This window comes from Schistocerca cancellata, chromosome 9, assembly GCF_023864275.1.
Source record: "Schistocerca cancellata isolate TAMUIC-IGC-003103 chromosome 9, iqSchCanc2.1, whole genome shotgun sequence".
Lineage (NCBI taxonomy): Eukaryota > Metazoa > Arthropoda > Insecta > Orthoptera > Acrididae > Schistocerca > Schistocerca cancellata.
Genome location: NC_064634.1, coordinates 489,022,478 through 489,041,009, shown reverse-complemented (window position 1 = coordinate 489,041,009; position 18,532 = coordinate 489,022,478). Strand labels below are relative to the sequence as shown.

At 41.4% G+C, this 18,532-nt stretch overlaps 1 protein-coding gene across 2 annotated transcripts in view; it reads left to right on the top strand.

The window, feature by feature from the left end:
- LOC126100985 (ubiquitin fusion degradation protein 1 homolog) overlaps positions 1-18,178 on the top strand; it is a 63,112-nt gene extending 44,934 nt beyond the window's left edge. For both annotated transcript variants that reach the window (XM_049911650.1, XM_049911649.1), the window contains one exon: positions 17,931-18,178. In XM_049911650.1, the coding sequence (XP_049767607.1) occupies positions 17,931-18,005 (75 nt within the window). In that variant the 3' untranslated portion in view covers positions 18,006-18,178. The remainder of the gene's footprint in view (positions 1-17,930) is intronic.
- The last annotated feature ends 354 nt before the right edge of the window (positions 18,179-18,532 follow it).

Below are 18,532 nucleotides of genomic sequence, written 5' to 3'. Positions count from 1 at the left end.
ACAGTAGTAGAATTATGAAACAGAAGAATTATGAAATACATTTTATGCTGTGCTTTTATTACTTTTTTGGGGGAGTGGTCTCTCCTAACTAAGAATCAACTTTGATTCTGCAAATGGCAATCGTGTGAACTTCAGTTTACTTTATTTGCCCATGAGGGCCATGGATCCAATATCCATGTTGATACCGTGTTCTTCGGCTTCCACAGAAGGTATTCACTACAGCTCTGCACTATCATTTAGTGAATGAAAGATGGGCTTACAGAATATTGTACCAGAGTTGTGGCTATATTCAAACTTCCTAGCAGGTAGTACATTTGAGTAGTGATATTTCAAATCGTACTGTGTCCAAAACACCAAATTTTATGGTAGAAGGAAAAACTGATTATTCCTAACCCACAGAATTTTTCACAAATTTTAAAATCTAAAGTAGTTGCGTTTGAGACATACTTCTAGAAATATTTGCACCTGTGTTCTTCAAATTTAAGAAAAATGTGCAGGACTTAATTATACTTTTATCCAGTGCTTTGTGAAATATACAAATAGAAAATGATTAATGTAGTGAATACATAACTAATGATTTAGTTTTGTTACTATTATAGAATAACATCTGTTAACACAAAATTAAAGTTCTCGCGAAAAAATTCTGATGTATAGTGTATTTATAATGTACTTCTTGCAGCCAATTTACTTTGAAAACCATTTTATTACACAATAAATATATTCACATTAATCATTTTGTATTGCATTTACAATTATTTTCTGGTAAAAATTCCGATTTATAGAATCTTCTGTATGGCCATTCTGTTGGTTTCTCTTCAGATTTGGTTCAGTCCTTCGCCTTCTTCCAAGCAACCACAAGCTGACATACAAACTTCTTCACTGTCAGATACAATAAGAACTGCATCAGTGATATTAGCAGAGAAATCCAAATTTCCTATGCTCCAGTCGTCCCCAAAATGTTTAGGTACGAAATTATTCTTGTCAGCCTTGTTTACTTCACTCACTCTACTGTATGGTGAAATTACTGATGGTTCAGCAACAAGGGACAGTGTTTTCCCTTTTTTTTTTAGAATGATGTTGAACATAATGGATGGATCATTACAGCAATAAGTTGACTCCATTTCTATTTTTACTGTGACATTTTCACCTTTGATTGACTTTTGTAACATAATTCATTTTATGCCACTGACACTATCTGTCTTTTTAAAATGTTCAATGAGTGCTTTATAGTTCCTCACACTCTAATTATCATCTAAAACATGAACTGAAGCCACAGATTTATAAAAAAAACTATGGTAATCTTTGGGTATCACTATCTCAGATTTCTTTTGAAATTACTTTCCAAAACTCCAAGGACTCTATCAGCAGGAAGAAATGAATGGACTCTTATGTGAAAAAACAATGCTATGTTCTTAAGCTGCAGAGGAGCTGTTTTAAGTAGAAAGAAAGTCAAAGTGTTTATCATACAGGTATCCTTATTTTGCCCATCTGCAAAAAGCCTCGAGCTATCATGCTGAATAGGGAACTCAAACTTTTCCAGATAATCACAGAGACATGAACCAACCTCTGCAGAATCTCTACCAGCTTGATGTTCTGTGTGGACATAGAAGTGTGGATTTTTATTATTCATATCTGTTACTCAGAGAGTGTGATAGTTTATTTGACATGAATAATATGCTTCATTGATTGATAGTTTTGTAAGCACATGTATATGCTGCTTATCAAAGCGTAGGGTTGTTGAATAATGGAGTTGTTGAATAATCTGTGAGCAGCCGAGATAGTCAGAATTTGTGATTTTTCATTTTGGGCAGCTGTAGCCAGTCTGTGAAACATCTTAAGGCAGTAACTACAGGTATCTGAGGCAGGTCTTCCAAAACCTAAGTTAAATTTTGAGCTGGATGTTTTCAGAAAGTACCACTTTTTTCTTGTAATTCACTTCATACACTTGCATAATACATTTTGAACAACTTATTGATGCTCAATTTTGAAGAAAGGTACAATCGTTGGCTCATCTTCCTAGAATAATGGCAATCCCTACCATTTAGGTTCGAGATGAAACTAATAACCTTTTATCTCTTTTCTGCACACTTCTTTTTCTTTGCTACACACTTCTCTTTCTTTTGACCACCTCTTCCTGCATTTTTTACATCCTAACCACATATAACTGATTTAGCAATAGTATTTCTACAACTGTACCCAAATCCATATACCCTTACAAAAAAATTTTGCATGCATTGGTTCCAAATCTCTATTTACTGGAATGTGATACTTAATTATCATTGCTGCAGGTTTCCTGGTATCACCTCTTGGGTGGCATCTTTTTCATGAAAAAACATGAATCATCACTGAAATGAGTCGATCCTGTTTACTTTTGTTTAGAACTCCAAGTATGTTGTTTTTAGTCTCATAAACCTGAATGTTAACTTAGTACTGTATTACATCACAGAATTTCAATGCTCATTAAAATTTTGCCAGAGTTGGATTAACATTTGTAGAAAGATTTGTAATCCCGGTATCCTCTACTAAATTTTATTTTTGCGTACCTTGCCTCAGATTTAAGCTGCTGGGTATGTTTGGTCTTCTTTTCCCTCTTTGGCTTCCTCTTGAATTATCACAAACACCAATTTCTTCCTCCATAATTGAAGAAACTGCTCCCATACACACAATTCACAAGTTAATTGTCAGTACTGAACATGTAACATTGTTGAGAAAAGCACACTAGTTGTCAGTATGGCAAGCTGAGCAAAGTGACAAAACTGCTTCATGTAGAATTATGATGTGAAATACACACTATAGAGGACTAAACACAATTTGAAGCAACTGCTGGCTTTCAGACATTATTTACAATATTAGTGAATCCAGTTTGTTACATTCTGATTCCACAGCATGGAAGATTGCTATGGAAACTATAAGATTTGAAATTATGCTCTCCATTTCCCCCTTAACCAGATGAAATTGCAAGAAGAAAAAGTAACTTTGGGGGTACAGTACGTGAATGTTATTGTGCTATAACTGGTCATGATATATGCTTGGGGACTTCATACATAATATTGCACACCACGTCAAAGTGACACAGATATGTAACACTATTTTTCAACAATGTCACAAAATCTGTAAACACGATTGGGAAGATCTACCAATCATTCAGTTCCTTGAGACAATGAAAATCCGCTATTTGGCCATGGGGCGATTTGAGCACCACCGTGCGATTGTCCTCAGTCGTGGCAGCAGATGTTCTTTCAGCTTGCTGAAAAAGTGGAAATCATATGGTGTGAGATGTGGACTTCATGATCAGTACTGCCCATTTCTGTGTGGCCTTGGTCAAATTGTTGACACCATTTCATTACACCTGGATGCACAATTGTATTTTGCCCATATACCGCCAGAATTTCATGGTGAATCTGTGTGCAAAGCAGACGTTTTGCCCACAAAAATTGTACTGTCTTGTGTACTTCAGCATTGGATTACATTTCCAGTTACCATACCATTTCAAACACACACATTGATCCACCTGTTATCTGTACCACAGCAAAATTGTGTCTACAGAAAACCTGTAATATGTACTCTTTGAAAATGAACCACTTTTGTTGTATAGTGGTCTTAGCATGGGACGACATGGACATGTATGACTTAGTTTCTGAAGTCTTTAAGTATAAATGATCTGCTGGATAATGTCGGAATCTTGGTGAGGACATTTATTGATAATGCTGTAGCATATAGGATATACACAATGCTAGTAAACTTAATTGAAATGCAGGGAGACCTGCAGAGTGCTGGCACTCGGTGCAGGGACTGACAGTCGACACTCAATGTACGTAAGAGAAATATACTGAACACAAATAGGATAAATATCTAGTGCTGTTCAGGTACAGCATTGGTAATTAATCACTGGAAACTGTAACGACAATAGAATATTTGTGAATGACAGTCCATTGTGACCTAAAATGGAACAAAGGTATGAAACTAGTTGTAGGAGAAGTTGATGCCAGGCCAAGATTCATTTGAAAAATCCTAAGGAAATGTAATTCATCCACTAAAGAAGTGGCTTACAGAACATTTATCCACCCTCTTCTTGAATAGTTCTTTCTGTTTGGGCCATTTAACAGGTATGATTAGTAGTGGACATAGGAAAGACCCAAAGTTAGGTGGCATATTTCATCAGTTCTATTAAGTAAGCAGAAGAGTGTTACGGAGGTGCTCTTCAAACTTAGAGTTGGACAAGATATTACTTCACACCACATGCGTTTCATAAAATGATCACAACAGCAAAATCCGATAAATTGTAGCTCAATCTGAGACCTCATGATTTGTGAATGGAACAGGAAAGGGGGAAAATGATCTTTGTGTAGATGTTTCACATTCTCATAAAGCACAGTACTGTACCTGTATCAAAATGGCAAAGTGAGGGACAGTTGAGCATCGAGTGGGGGAGGTGACATGATGACCTTTCACCATTACATGCAAGCACACTATGGCTCTGCAGCAGTAGCTGTGTTCCATAATTAGCACATCTGTGCATCCCTCATTAATGTATGGTATTGACTTCACTGTCCACAGTCCTAATAGTCTTATAACTTCCCTAAGCAATTTCACACTTAGCTTCAGACATTATGTAAAATAAACATACTGTACAGAGAAACAAAGCACTTAAGAACAAATTACAATAGTTATGTTACAGACTGCAATTGCCGCCTGCACCTGACTGGCAGTTGGCAGCTGAGGTAGCAAATAAATGTGACAACTGTGCACAGGACAGAATGTATGACCAAACTAATGCTCTAATTGGTTGTTGATTTGATTTGATTTGATTTTAACAGGAGAACTAAAACAGCTTAGGTCTAACCCGCCACTGCCCACACCGAAACTAGGTTTATTGTGCGGTATCACTCCCTGTATATCTAGTAAAGCCAACCAGTGCCCTTGAATAGTGCAAGGAGTCCCTCTACCAGTTTTTTGTTAGACACAATTTCTTCAGGTCTAGTTGTCTTGAAGATTCTGTATCTTTTACTCTCCAGTGCCATGCATTCAAAGATTAGGTGTGATGCAGTTTCATCACCCTCAGCACAGATCCTACATTTAGGGTCCTCTTCCATTATACCCATTGTGTGTAGGTGTTTTTTGAAGTTCCTATGGCCGGTCATCAGTCCAGTCATGGGTTTGATCTCTTTCCTGTTCAATCCCAGGATTACAGAGCTTCTTTTAAAACATGGCTTGGGCATCACTACCTTATCATGTTTTTGTTTATGGATCTTGGTCCAATATCCTATGTGCTGTTTCCTAAGCCAGTTCCGTAGTTCTAATTTGATCATAGCCTTGGTGATTGTCAAGGCAGGTTCTGGTCCAATAAATGGAGTTGTTGCCCCCATCCTAGCCAATCTATTGGCTTGTTCATTGCCACAGATCCCTGAGTGGCCAGGGACCCACACTAGGCTTACACTATTGCTTCCCCCTAGCTCCACCAGAGCCCTGTGGCAATCTGCAACAATCTTTGATCTTTTTGCAGAATCTGCCAATGATTTTAGGGCTGCCTGACTGTCTGCATAGATGTAAATGCTATGATCATTGTAGCACCTACTCATATTCTCCTCCACACATGCCCTGATTGCAGTAATTTCGTCTTGGAATACAGAGGCCAGTTTCCCTAGAGAGATGCTGCTCTCCAGTCTTCGCTGAACCCCATACAACCCTGCCCCAACGCCTTGATCTGTTTTCGACCCATCGGTGAACCAAACGATGTCCCCCATACGGTGTCCAACTGTTTTCTCCCACTGCTCCCTACTTCCAATTATTATATTGTAAGGCTTGTCGAAGCAGTTAGGAGTTATTATATAGTCAGTGGGCATGTCCCCAGCCATACCTATATTTACCTCACTTACTATGTTAGTGTGTGATTCTGGATATCCAAATGAGACCCAGTTTTAGCCAGTTTTAAGTCTGTATGCCCCAGCTGCTGCTTCCGTCTTAACCTAAAGGTGAAGTGGAGGCATGTCCAGCATGGCTTCCATTCCAGCGGTTGGTGTGCTGCTAATTCCGCCCGTTATGGCTAAGCAGGTCAATCTCTGCACCTTAACAAGCTCTTTAGCAGCAACCCGTTGTTCTACCTTCTTCCACCACACTACGGCCCCATAGGAAGTCCTAGGTCTAACCACTGTGATGTATATCCAGTGCATACCCCTGGGGCTTAGGCCCCAGTTTTTGCCACAAGCCCTCCTAGTACTCACTAAAGTGCTTTTTGCCTTGGAGCAAATACTTTTAATATGAGGGGTTAAAGTTAGCTTCTCATCCAAGGTTACCCCTAGATATTTCACTGTCCCCTACACAGGTAAAGTTTCATCAAAGAGCTTTAGATTCCAACTTGCATGCTGAATATGTCTCTTCGTAAATGGCACCACAACAGTCTTCTTAGGACTAACTCTCAGATCCTGTTTAATGCACCATTTTTGCACAATGTCCAACCCTCCTTGTGCCATATTCCCGACTGTGTCAGTGAATTTGCCAAGTATTACTGTGACAAGGTCATCTGTGTATCCTTGGCAGAAGCATTGTCTGGAATTTCCACAATAGAGGAGACAAAACTCCTCCTTGTGGGCAGCCTCTAGTGGTCTCAATTACCATCTTTTCATTCATCATGGTAGCCTCTACCGTTCTTCCACTAAGCATGGCTCTGGTCCACCTACATATAGTGGTCCCCAGATCATGCACCTCTGCTGCCCTTACCATGGAATCAAAGGTCGTGTTACTAAAGGCCCCCTCGATATCCAGGAAGATGCAGAGGGCTATTTCTTGGAAGTGAAGTGCTTTTTCCACCTTCCCGATGAGTTGGTGGAGAGCTGTTTCACATGATTTACCTGGTTGGTATGCATGTTGGTTCAGGTGTAGAGGGACCCTACATAGCCTCCTCTCCCCAATGTATATATTAACCAGTTTTTCCAGTGTTTTGAGAATGAAGGAGGACAGACTGATTGGTCTCATGACCTTGGCCTTGGTATGATCAATTCTCCCTGGCTTTGGAATGAAGACAACCTTCACTGCCCTCCAAACATTGGGAATGATTCCTACTGCTAAGCTAACCCTAAATAGCCTGCATAGGATTCTTATAAGCTTTCCTCCTGCCTGTTGCAGGAGAGCTGGAAAAATTACATCTGGGCCAGGTGACGTGAACGGCTGGAATGTTCCCACCGCCCACTGGATTTTGTTGAAGTTCACACACTCCTTGGCCGATTCCCAGTCCTCTCTTCAAGTGTCTGAGAACCGTTGTCTCTCTGGGGTCACATCTGGTCTGTGTTATCTGGCAGAGCATATTGAGGAAAGTGACTTTTGAGGAGCAATTCCAGCGTCTCATGTATTTGTATATTCCCGATCCTCCTTCCTCACCGTACCTCCTGGATTAGTTGGTACTCTTGTGAGAATCTTGTGAAGTCTGGCTTGTGCAGCCATGCCTTCCACTTCCTCACAGAATGCCTCTCAGGATACCTCCTTTGCTTGTCTTATTGCAAGGTTGTAACTGACAAGGGCCTCACGATATTTAGCCCATTGTCCTTCGCGTCTCGCAATATTAAACAGTCTCAGTACTTGTTTTCTTTGCGTTTCCAATTTGTTATTCCACCAAGGAACACTCCTATTTGTGCACTTCCTAGTGACTGCAGTTGTCTTGATATGAGGTCACTATGGCAGAGGTAACAGCCTCTGCTACTTCCTCAAATTCTACTGGCTTCCTTATCGTGGTTTTAATTTCCGATAAGCCTAAGTCAAGGTCCCTCCTATATGTCTCCCAGTCTGTTTTCCTGGGATTTCTATGTTTGTCTGATTCCCATTTCAACCTTGAATTTAATGTACATGTGGTCTGATGAGGATGGCTCCAACACCACCTGCCATTGTTTGACATAGCTATTGATCGTCATGGAACCAAATGTTATGTCAATTACTTCTTCCCTTCTGCTATTCCTGGATGTAGGTTCATTGCCCCTAATCAGGACCACTAAGTTGTTAGCTAAGAGGAATTCGAGAAGGTACTCACCTCTACTGTTCGTGTCCTTGCTGCCCCACACTAGGTTGTGGGCATTGGCATCGCACCCCACCAGCAGTTGGTCACCTTGCCAATGGCAAGTCTCTACCAGTCTCCTCACCTCCAAGGGAGGGGGAGAACTGTCTTCGTAAGGAAGGTATGCTGAGGCCAAGACAATTTCCCTCGTGATACCTTCCTTACATTGCTGCATTTTGATGGTCACTAAGTCCCTAGAGCAGAAATCCATCATTGGCATGAAAGAAATGCCATTTCTAACATAGATGCATGTTCTAGAGTTTCTTAGATTTCTAGCATAGATCAGCTTACCTCCAGTGCCTCCGAGGCCCGATACACCCCCTTTGTATAAATAGGGTTCTCGTATCAGGGCCACGTCCACTTTCTGTCGCCCCAGGCAGCAGCTCAGGGCAGCAGAGGCCCCTTTACTGTGCTGCAGATTAATCTGCAGCATCTCCAGCCATCTTTGAGAACCCTGACAGTGACCTGCGAGAACCCTAAAAACAGTTTCAGGTCCTGCTCCCGCATCGCTTACAGGGACTTCTCACCAACCTCCACCACCAGGGTTCGTCCTTCCGGAGCAACCTTCTGGTTAAACAATCTCCAGTCTTCTGTCGGGACTTTTGGGTTCTGGGCCCCTATTTTCATGAACATAGTCTTGGGAGAGACTTCTTTAAGAATCTTGGGTACCCATAATGATATCTTTGCAGTCTTAAGAAGCTCCACTGCCGTCTTGACCAGCAGCTTCGCATCTTCCCACAGGGATATCACGGGCACCTTGCCCTTGAGCCATTCTATTGTGTGCACTCCCTCACAGACAAAAATGAGTGCACCACGGTCTAGATAGACCCTCCTGAAGTTGGGACCTGGGCCAGCATCCCACCCAATCTTTTCAAAGAGGGCCATCTGTACTAGTTCCTCCTGTTGCGAGGTAATGGCCACCAGAGGATAACCATCCTAAAAACCAAGACTGCAGTACTATAGGTCTTTGTCCCTATTTCTTGCCTCGGTTTTCTCTGGACTCGCTTATCCAGGGAGGAGGTAGTCTTTGATTCCTCCCTTATCTGCTTACTACCTGTCTTTGACGCTGTGGGGGTCTGCGTGTCCCCTTCAACCTGAGACAGTTTTTTCCTGGGGTTCTTGGGTTCTAGTCCCTTTACTTCCCTCCATTTGTGTTTAGGAAGCCATTCTTTTCCTTCCTTCTCCCTCTGTTCCTTGAGTAGCTTCCTCTTTTGGGCCCCAGACAAGCCTTTGATCTTAATCTGGTCTAGCTTCTCGGTTACAGTTCCCACTTCTGGCTCAGGTCTAGACACTGATTCAGTAGTGGAAATGCCTTCCATCTGTTCAGTCCCCGATGTTTGGGTATCTGAGGTCTCAATTTGCCCCTCAGTTTCTTTTTCTGTAATCGTGTCCATGTTGGTCCCATGAGATTTGGGGATTTAGAAGGTCCACACCACGAATACCCCACACGGTGTAAGGCTAATTACTCAGGGAGGTTGCCTGGTATCCCTGAGGCTCCGTTTGTGACACATCTTCCCATGTGCCACGCACCCCTCAGCACGGATCGCATCACACCTTGGGTTGGGTCAGGGAATAGGGTAGGACTAGGAGTGGATAGGGAAGAGGGGACATTGTGGGACACTCTTAGTCTGATCCATCAGCTGAGGCCTTTCTGGCAGTAGTTCCTCTACCTTCGGCATAGCCCTCAGCTTCCCGCGGATACGCAAGCCTCTCCACCCGCACGGACAGTGCTTCGTCAAGGTGGTGTCATCCGGAGAGGAATTGGTTGTTACTATTGCAGATGTCCTGTAAACAATATGTGATCAGTCATTTCATTATTCTTATCCAGGTATAGCAACTTATTTTTGAGCAGTGTTCCGCACATTGACACTGTCATTGTACCAATATTTGTCATTGCAGTGTCAGAACAGCAGTGCATCAGATTTACGAGATTTGCTATGACAGCTCTAAAGCTACAAGATTTGCCTGACATCTGATACCAAAATGAAATATCTCTTGCTTTGAGTCATGACCAAGGTGACATCATCTTTTATTAACTGCAGTAAACAGACAAAGTAAGAGGACAGGGCTCCCTTGTATGCAAGATGTTTGAGCCACAGGTCATGAAAAGTAGTAGTAATTTTCAATTTTTTTTTCTGAAAAGCACAGTGGGGGTGCACAGTATTAATTTAGATAGATACCAATATGGAAAACATATATTAAAACCTAAGCTTTATCTAGACGAGAAGTGGTTTTATATTATCTCCAGAATGATTTGTTGTTATTTTAATTAGTTTCAGAATCTCAGTAAACACACTGCAAAAGAGAACATATATTGATACGAATTGATAGCCCCCATAACATCGCTGAATGGTACCTTGTTGCCTCTGGCACAGAAACCAAATGTGCTTGAATCCACTTTTAATTGATTCATCTGTAAGTTAAATGCACAGAAGTTCATAACAAAAAAGATAACAAAGATTGTTTAAAAGAGGACTGAAAAAGACAAATTATGAACTGCTAGTAATTTATATTAAAAAATTGGAAACATAATGCAGCAGATGCTCCGCTAGGACATATTTCTGTGTCTTTGGAGAGTAAAATTAATGGTAGCTCACTTCTGATGTTGTGCAGCATAATCTGAAGCTAATAATGTGGCACTGTTACTGTTATTTGCTATCAGTGTCTCAATTTCTCCAGGTGAAAAGAATCTTGCTCATTTATGAAGTGTCATTTTTATTTTTAGATTTCCAAAAGGCTTTCGACACTGTTCCTCACAAGTGTCTTCTAACCAAACTGTGTGCCTATGGAATATCGCCTCAGTTGTGCGACTGGACTTGTGATATCCTGTCAGAAAGGTCACAGTTTGTAGTAATAGATGGAAAGTCAACAAGTAAATCAGAAGTAGTATCCAGCATTTCCCAAGGAAGTGTTACAGGCCCTCTATTGTTCCTGATCTATTAACGATATAGGAGACAATCGTAGTAGCCATCTTAGATTGTTTGCAGATGATGCTGTCATTTACCATCTTGTAAAGTCATCAGTTGACCAAAACGAATTGCGAAATGATTTAGATAAGGTATCTGTATGGCGTGAAAAATGGCAGTTGACCCTGAATTGAATAAAGAAAAGTGTGAAGTTATTCACATGAGTACTAAAAGAAATCCACTACATTTTGATTACACAATAAGTCACTCAAATCTGAAGGCTGTAAATTCAACCAAATCCTTAGGAATTACAGTTACAAATAACCTACATTGGAACGATTACATAGATAATGTTGTGGGTAGAGCAACCAAAGACTGCAATTCATTGGCAGAATACTTAGAAGGTGCAACAGGTCTACTAAAGAGACTGCTTATACCACACTTGTCTGCCCTATTCTGGAGTATTGCTGTGCAGTGTGGGATCCACATCAGGTGGGACTAACGGATGACATCCAAAAAGTACAAAGAAGGGCCACTCATTTTGTATTATCACGAAATAGGGGAGGTATTGCCACAGATATGATACATGAATTCGAGCGGCAATCATTAAAACAAAGGCTTTCTCGTTGCGACGGGATCTTCTCATGACATTTCAATCACCAGTTTTCTCCTCTGATTGTGAAAACATTCTGTACATAGGGAGAAATGATCATCATGATAAAATAAGATAAATCAGAGCTCGCACAGAAAAATTTAAGAGCTCGTTTTCCCCACGTGCCGTTCGAGAGTGGAATGGTAGAGAGACAGTTTGAAGGTGGTTCATTGAATCCTCTGCCAGGCATTTATTGTGAATTGCAGAGTAATCATGTAGATGTAGATGTTGTTTGCAATATTGCTTGCCTTCGTGAGGAAAATTTCCTCAGGATTGTGGTGCATATAAAAAAAAGTATTGTCTAATTCATAAGTACTCTTTGTAGTACTCGTTTATGATCTAAATAAGTGACATGTTGCAGATGAGGGTCAGTCCACAGTGTAGTAACAAAGCAATACACAAAACCGATCCATGTAACACAAATATGGCTTTATTCATAAACCTCTGAACAGTATCAGAAGTAAGCCTCTCATGAGTCCACACATAATAAGACAAAGGAATCATATAGAAGTTGTAACATAAGCGGTACATAGAAAAACTGATGTGAGTGGTACAGACTAAAAGAGCATAGTGAGAGTGAGGCAGTGCTGCTCCACGTATATATACGTGCGAGTCGCTGGTAGATGGCGTGGCAGATACCGTGCCATGTGCACGCATCTTACAGGTGGCCTCTAGTGGTGGGCTTGCACTGATAATAGTTGGCGATTGATTTAAGTATACACGCACTGCATTCGGCACACTCATGCTTGCACGCAGGATACAGCACATCTCTCCCTCATGCAAAGAGGGCACCCAGGTGATGAAGGAGATGACAGCAGTCTGATAAGAGACACATCCGGGGTATCGAAAGTGACAGCAGCCAGTGCTGGCAGTGGGGGCGGGATGACATGCTGGGCAGTTACCGGAGCAGGAATGCATAGAGACGTGTGCGTGACCAAGGGCGGCGGTGGGCCCACACGGCGCCCGATGACAGCGGAGGGCTCCCACGGCACCCGATGACAGTGGTGGGAAGGAGGGTGCGTCACCATCTCTGCATTGTTATCGGCAGGCAGGTTCTTGTGCAGAGGACACAGGGCTGGACCTACCAGTGACAATGGCCAAGGCGATGATGGCTAAGGGGTTGGTGTTAGCGGCTCGACTGGATCAGCAGGCTCTGGCAGTGGATTCGAAACAGACCGGCACCTGCTACTGGGAAGCTGGAATCCAAGGGTACCACATGTGAAGAAGCAGCTAGTGGGACTGGGGCACCTCTGTAACAGGTGATGATGGGCTCGAGGCGGATAGTAGAAGGGTGGGCTTCAGCTACAGATCCATATTTGCAAACCTGTAGCTTCTGGTGGAGAGCGGGAGCACACTGATATCAAAGTGGCAGACCCCCAACCGATGGCTGTACTTGCATGACATAGACGGTACCCCAGGCGGCAGACAGCAGTGATTGGTATCCTCTTGGCCTGATGACCGAATCCTCACGCCCACATCGGCAATCCCAGAGTGAAGTGGCTGGATGAACCTGACTGTGACAGGTGCGTTGCAGGCAACTGAAGGTGGAGCAGCATGCGCGGCTGCTGGCTGTGAAGCAATTCAGCCGGGCTCTGCTCCCTTGTAGGTGTGAAGTGATAGGTGCTCAGAAAACAGAGAAGGGCATCATCCGGCAAAGATTTCACAACAAACTTTTTGTATTTGGGACATGAATCTATGCACTAGTTGTTCTGCCTCGCTATTTGATTGAGGGTGGAATGGCGGAGCCATAACATGACAAATGGTATGACAGGAACAAAACAATTGAAAAGTGTGAGAAACGAATTGGGGCCCGTTATCAAAAACTGTGGTACAAGGCAACCCTCAACAGAGAAAACCCTCAAAAGTGTACAAATTTTGACTTCAGCCGACGTCGACACACACCAGAGAATGTAAGGAAACCGGGAAAATGCATATGCAACCAAGAGTCGACAGGATTTCAAGAAGGGACCCACAAAGTCATGAATGTGTTCGCTTGGCTTGCACGGAGTGGGCCGGAGGGGGGGGGGGTGCCCTGGAAGCTGTCTGTTGTTGGCAACACTGCTCACCGTGACAAAATGGACAGTTTCCCTATAAATCCCTGGCCAAAAAAACACATGTCCTAGTTTATAGCTAGGGCACAAAGTTCCTCAGTGGCCGTGGTGGAGAAGATATAGTATCTCGCACCGTAACATACCAAGAATGACTACTCTGGGAGAGAGGTCTTTCGTGAACAAAAGCAAATACTGTCAAAAACAGAGAGGTGATACTGTAAGAAAAAATAGTTGCACAGAAGGTGCAAAGCCCGACCTGGTGGTTGTATGTGGCCAGCCCTGTTGAACAAACCGAACCACCTGGCAGAGTACTGGGTTGGCGGTAACGGCAGCTGCTATGTGCGAGCTTGTAATTGGGAAACCCTCCATGAGGCCTGCTTTTCAGTATTTCCATGGAAGCAAAGTTGGGATCAGGACTCACAGGAAAGCAAGACAAGGTGTCCGCATTGATGCGTTTAGACGTAGCTCGAAAATTGATTTCGTAATTGTAGCAAGACAAGAACAGTGCCTAGTGTTGTTGGCTTATCAGAGAAGGAAGTTTGAGGGTTAAACAAGGAAACAAATGTTTTGTGGTCAGCAGTAAGGTGAAACTTGGAGCCATACAAAAAACATAAATTTTCTGGAGAGCATAGACTATGGGAAGAGCTTTTTTTTTTCCACCTGATAATAACATTGCTGGGCCAAAGTGAGGGATTTAGAGGCAAAAGCAACAGGTCATTCAGAACCGACAGTATATCGCTGTGCTAGGACCCCATTGAGTCTGTACTGTGAGGCATTGGTTGCCAAAACAATGTGCTGATCTGGAGAGCCAAAGCTAAATGGGGTTCCAGCAGAAAGGTACATTCTTGAGTAGCAAGGCATGCAACAGGTGGACCAATGTAGCCACCCTCAGCAGGAATTTGTGGTAGTTTGCTATCTACTCTAGGAAGGCCTGAAGCTATTTTGTGGACAAGGGATGAGGCATGGACATAACAGCAGAGATGCAGTCTGTCAGAGGATGAACCCCATCCCGTGACAATTTGAACACCAAATAAACAATTGAAGGTTGGTAAATATTGATATTTCAGGAGGTTACACTGTAACTCTGTGGACTGTAAGACAGAAAACAAAGTGCTCAAATTTTTTAAGTGATTTGCAATGGAGGGATCTGTGACGACAATATCATCCAAATAATTAATTCAACCTAGGACAGGCATAGTTAGTTCCTCTAAAAATCATTGTAAAATAGCCACACCAAAAGGAAGATGCAAATATTGAGAGAGTCCAAAAGGAGTATTCAAAACCAGAACTTGTCCAGACTCTTCATCTACAGGAACCTACAGATACCCTTCAGACATATTGATTTTAGAAAAGTACTCACAGTCCAATACTTTTGGCAATGCTTCCTCGTGGTGAGGGAGAGGATATGTATCTGTGATCGATGGCGCAATGACAGTAGTACTGAAGTTGCCACAGAGGCAAAGCTTTTCCTATGGCTTCCATTGCATCAATGGGGACAACCATTCACTAGCTATAAAGGGTGAACCATCTCTAGAGACTGAAGTCTGTCCAATTCTACTTTCACTCGATCTTTCAGGACAATGGGAATAGGATATGCATGACAAAACTGAACCCAAGCCATGGATTTCAAAGAAATATGAGCAGAAAAATTCATAACACACCGTATACCTTCCAAAAACAATTCCAAAAACTCCTCACACAGTGTTTGCAACTTAGAATATGTAATGTGATCAGACACAAGGTGAACTGTGTCATTGATAAAAAATCCGAATGCCTGAAATGCATTCATCCCAACTAGTTCACAACACCAGTGTCAGCAACCACCAAAAACATAATGGAACATTCCACTGACTTGTAAGGGGCAGATGCTGTAAATTGTCCCAACAGCACAATGTTCTGTTTGTTATGACTGACCATCTTCCGCATGACCAGTGAGCCTAAACTCACATAGGTTTGAGAATTCAATAATGACACTGCAGCACCTGTGTCAACCTGTAGTCAGTAAACGACGTGGGAGATGTCGCAAGCATTGGAGTTGCACAGTTTACATCGATGTCCATATCTTGAACAACCTGTGGCGAATGACGTACGGAGGCGATGTGGCCTTTCTTCTGGCCAGCATTACTAGTAGCCTAGCACACTCCAAACGTATGTGATGGACAAGCCAAAAACAGAGAACACTGACGCTGTCACTGTGGCGGTTGTGGCTGTTTGGGTTGGCATTGGTCTGCTCAGAGCTTGGCCCGCATTTTTATCACCGCCAGTGTCACTTCCTAGTGGGCACATCGTGTGACACTACTGCCGCATCACCCCATGCTTCAATTTGGTCACCTGCTGCCTGAGAAACTTCAAAAGATATTAGCAAAACTTCTGGTGGGGGGGGGGGGGGGGGGGTTCTTAGTAAATCATTCTGATGCACTTTCTTGTCCAGAGCTAAACAGATAATTCTATTATCATGCACCAGAGAGTCTATGTAATAGTCATTATGGGCATCAGTAACAAATTGACACTTAATGGCTAAGGTTGTGAATTTCAGTTGCCCAGGCCCTGTATGACTGTTTGGTTTCTTGCGGCATCAGTAGATTTCAACTCGTAGTGCTCTGAAATGCATTCATTTGCAATGGTAGGTGGACAATATACTGCACATTATCAAAAGTAAGAGCTGCTGTTTCTTCTAAAGAGGCAAGCTGACATAGTAATTGATACACCTCAGATGAAATCTACAAGAGACTTTCCACAAATGCGAGTCTGTCACACTGAAACACATGAAATGCCGTCTGAGTGTTTTTTTGTACGATTCCCAACCGTCAGTTGAATCATCATATGGAGGAAAAGTGGGTGGATAGACCATTCGAACAGTACCATGTCTGTTAATGGAAGCCGACAAAGTGGTCACTGCCGAAGTAAGCAATTCAGCAAGGGCCAGTCCATAATGACAAAACCTGATGAAACCACATTTAAAGATTGCACATGCAGAAACAGTTCCAAACTCTTCGCCAATCTTGTAGTTACCAAGTAATATATGAAACCAATTCAAGCAACACAAATTTGACTTTAGTCATAAACCACTGAACAGTTACAAAGATAAGCCTCTGGTGACTCCACACGTAACAATACATACAGAAGGTGCAAACATAAGTGACACATTGAGCATCTGATGTGAGCAGTACAAACTAAAAGAAGATAATGAGAGTGAATCAGTTGATTTAAGTACACATGTGCGGTGGCACTACACTTGGTGCATTCACACTCACATGCGCAAGTTGGAGGATACAGAACATGGGAACTCTTATGTTACAAAAAATTGTGTTCTTTTTTTTAGTTATGAACTGTATTGATTCCATGTAAATGTTGTTAATAAAATAAAATTCCTCTTTGTTCTTCTCTTTTAAAATCACTAAAAGAAATAGAATGTGATGTGTTCATCTCAGATTAAATAGTGCGTATATTGAAAGTATTTTCCATCTTTGTAAACTGATGTTAAAATGTTATTCTTGGCAACAGGTACTAGACATTTTGTGAAGCACATATAAAAAGGTGAAACAACTGTAACGTAGATGAATCTGTACTCTGCAAGCCTCATCCCATTGTACTATGTATAATGGTGTTCCAATAAACCCAGTTTTTTTGTGTGTGTGTGTTGTTTGTGTGCCCAGAGTTTTTTTTTTTTTTTAGGTTGGTTGGTCAAATGTCCAAGAGATCTCAAACTAAAAGTGTACAGAACATACAGTGTTAACTAAATGGCTAATTAATGTATTAAAATTACTTCATCCCCCCTCCCTCTTGTATCTTCTTCATGTAACAATTACTATCAATCATTGATTGAGCCATTCATTCATCATGATCTGTGGATCCTATCAAGGAGATCCTTTAAGGGCATGGATTCTTTCACATTGAAAGATGTAATGTTATTTGAATTGCACACCCTTTCTTTATTAATCCTTTTTGTTTTCTGTAGACTTTGATGTCTTAACCATTTGTTGTCCATAAATAATTATTACTCAGTTTCACAAAACAGTAGTACAATAAAGAAATACAGCTAAAAGTGTGGAGGAGTTGCAGCTGTTTTACTAACTTATGAAGTAGTGATTGTTCAAGTTTCAGAATTTCTGACGCTGTTATTTTTCCCTGATGGGATTAGAAATTATTTTTAGGACACTTTTTGCATAAGCAGTCAGTAATAATATTGAAGTTCATCTGTAGTATGATTATTAGGAAAAAAAAATACATTTTACATTCTTCTTAATGATTTTTTATTTTCACATATCTTTTCTTTTCAGAGCAAGGAACTTAGTGAAGAATTTAAACCATTTACTGGAGAGGGGTATTCATTACGAGAAGCGAGAAAGAAGTGATGACCACATTGTGTGCTGCTGTTTCAAAGACTGACCTGCTCACATGTATATTTTATCTATTTATGATTTGGAACTCAGTGTGTGTATGCTGAATGTCTCTTGATGAATATCTATTTATATGTCTGTGATAATTTTCTGTAAATAGCAGAAATAAATGATATTCATTAGTTTTAGACAGCTTATTAAGCTACATGATGTGGTGTATACTAGCAGAATGCTGATGAAAGGTTTCGCAATTATATATTAAAATAAAAGAGGAAAAAATAGGAAATTTTATTTGATATTGTGTCCTCATATATTTTTTGAAAAGGACAAAACTAATGTCTGTTGCTGAGTTACCTGATCCTCTTAGAGTGCACTATAGTTGAAGATTTGGTCACTAAACACTTCTTTATTTTATATGCGTGATTGCAAACTGTGTGTTTTTACAAGTAGTGCTTTGTTATGGGTTAGGAGATATTAGTGAATGTAACACGTTTCACGATTAAAATACCCACAGTATATAATTCAGCAACATTTGGAATATC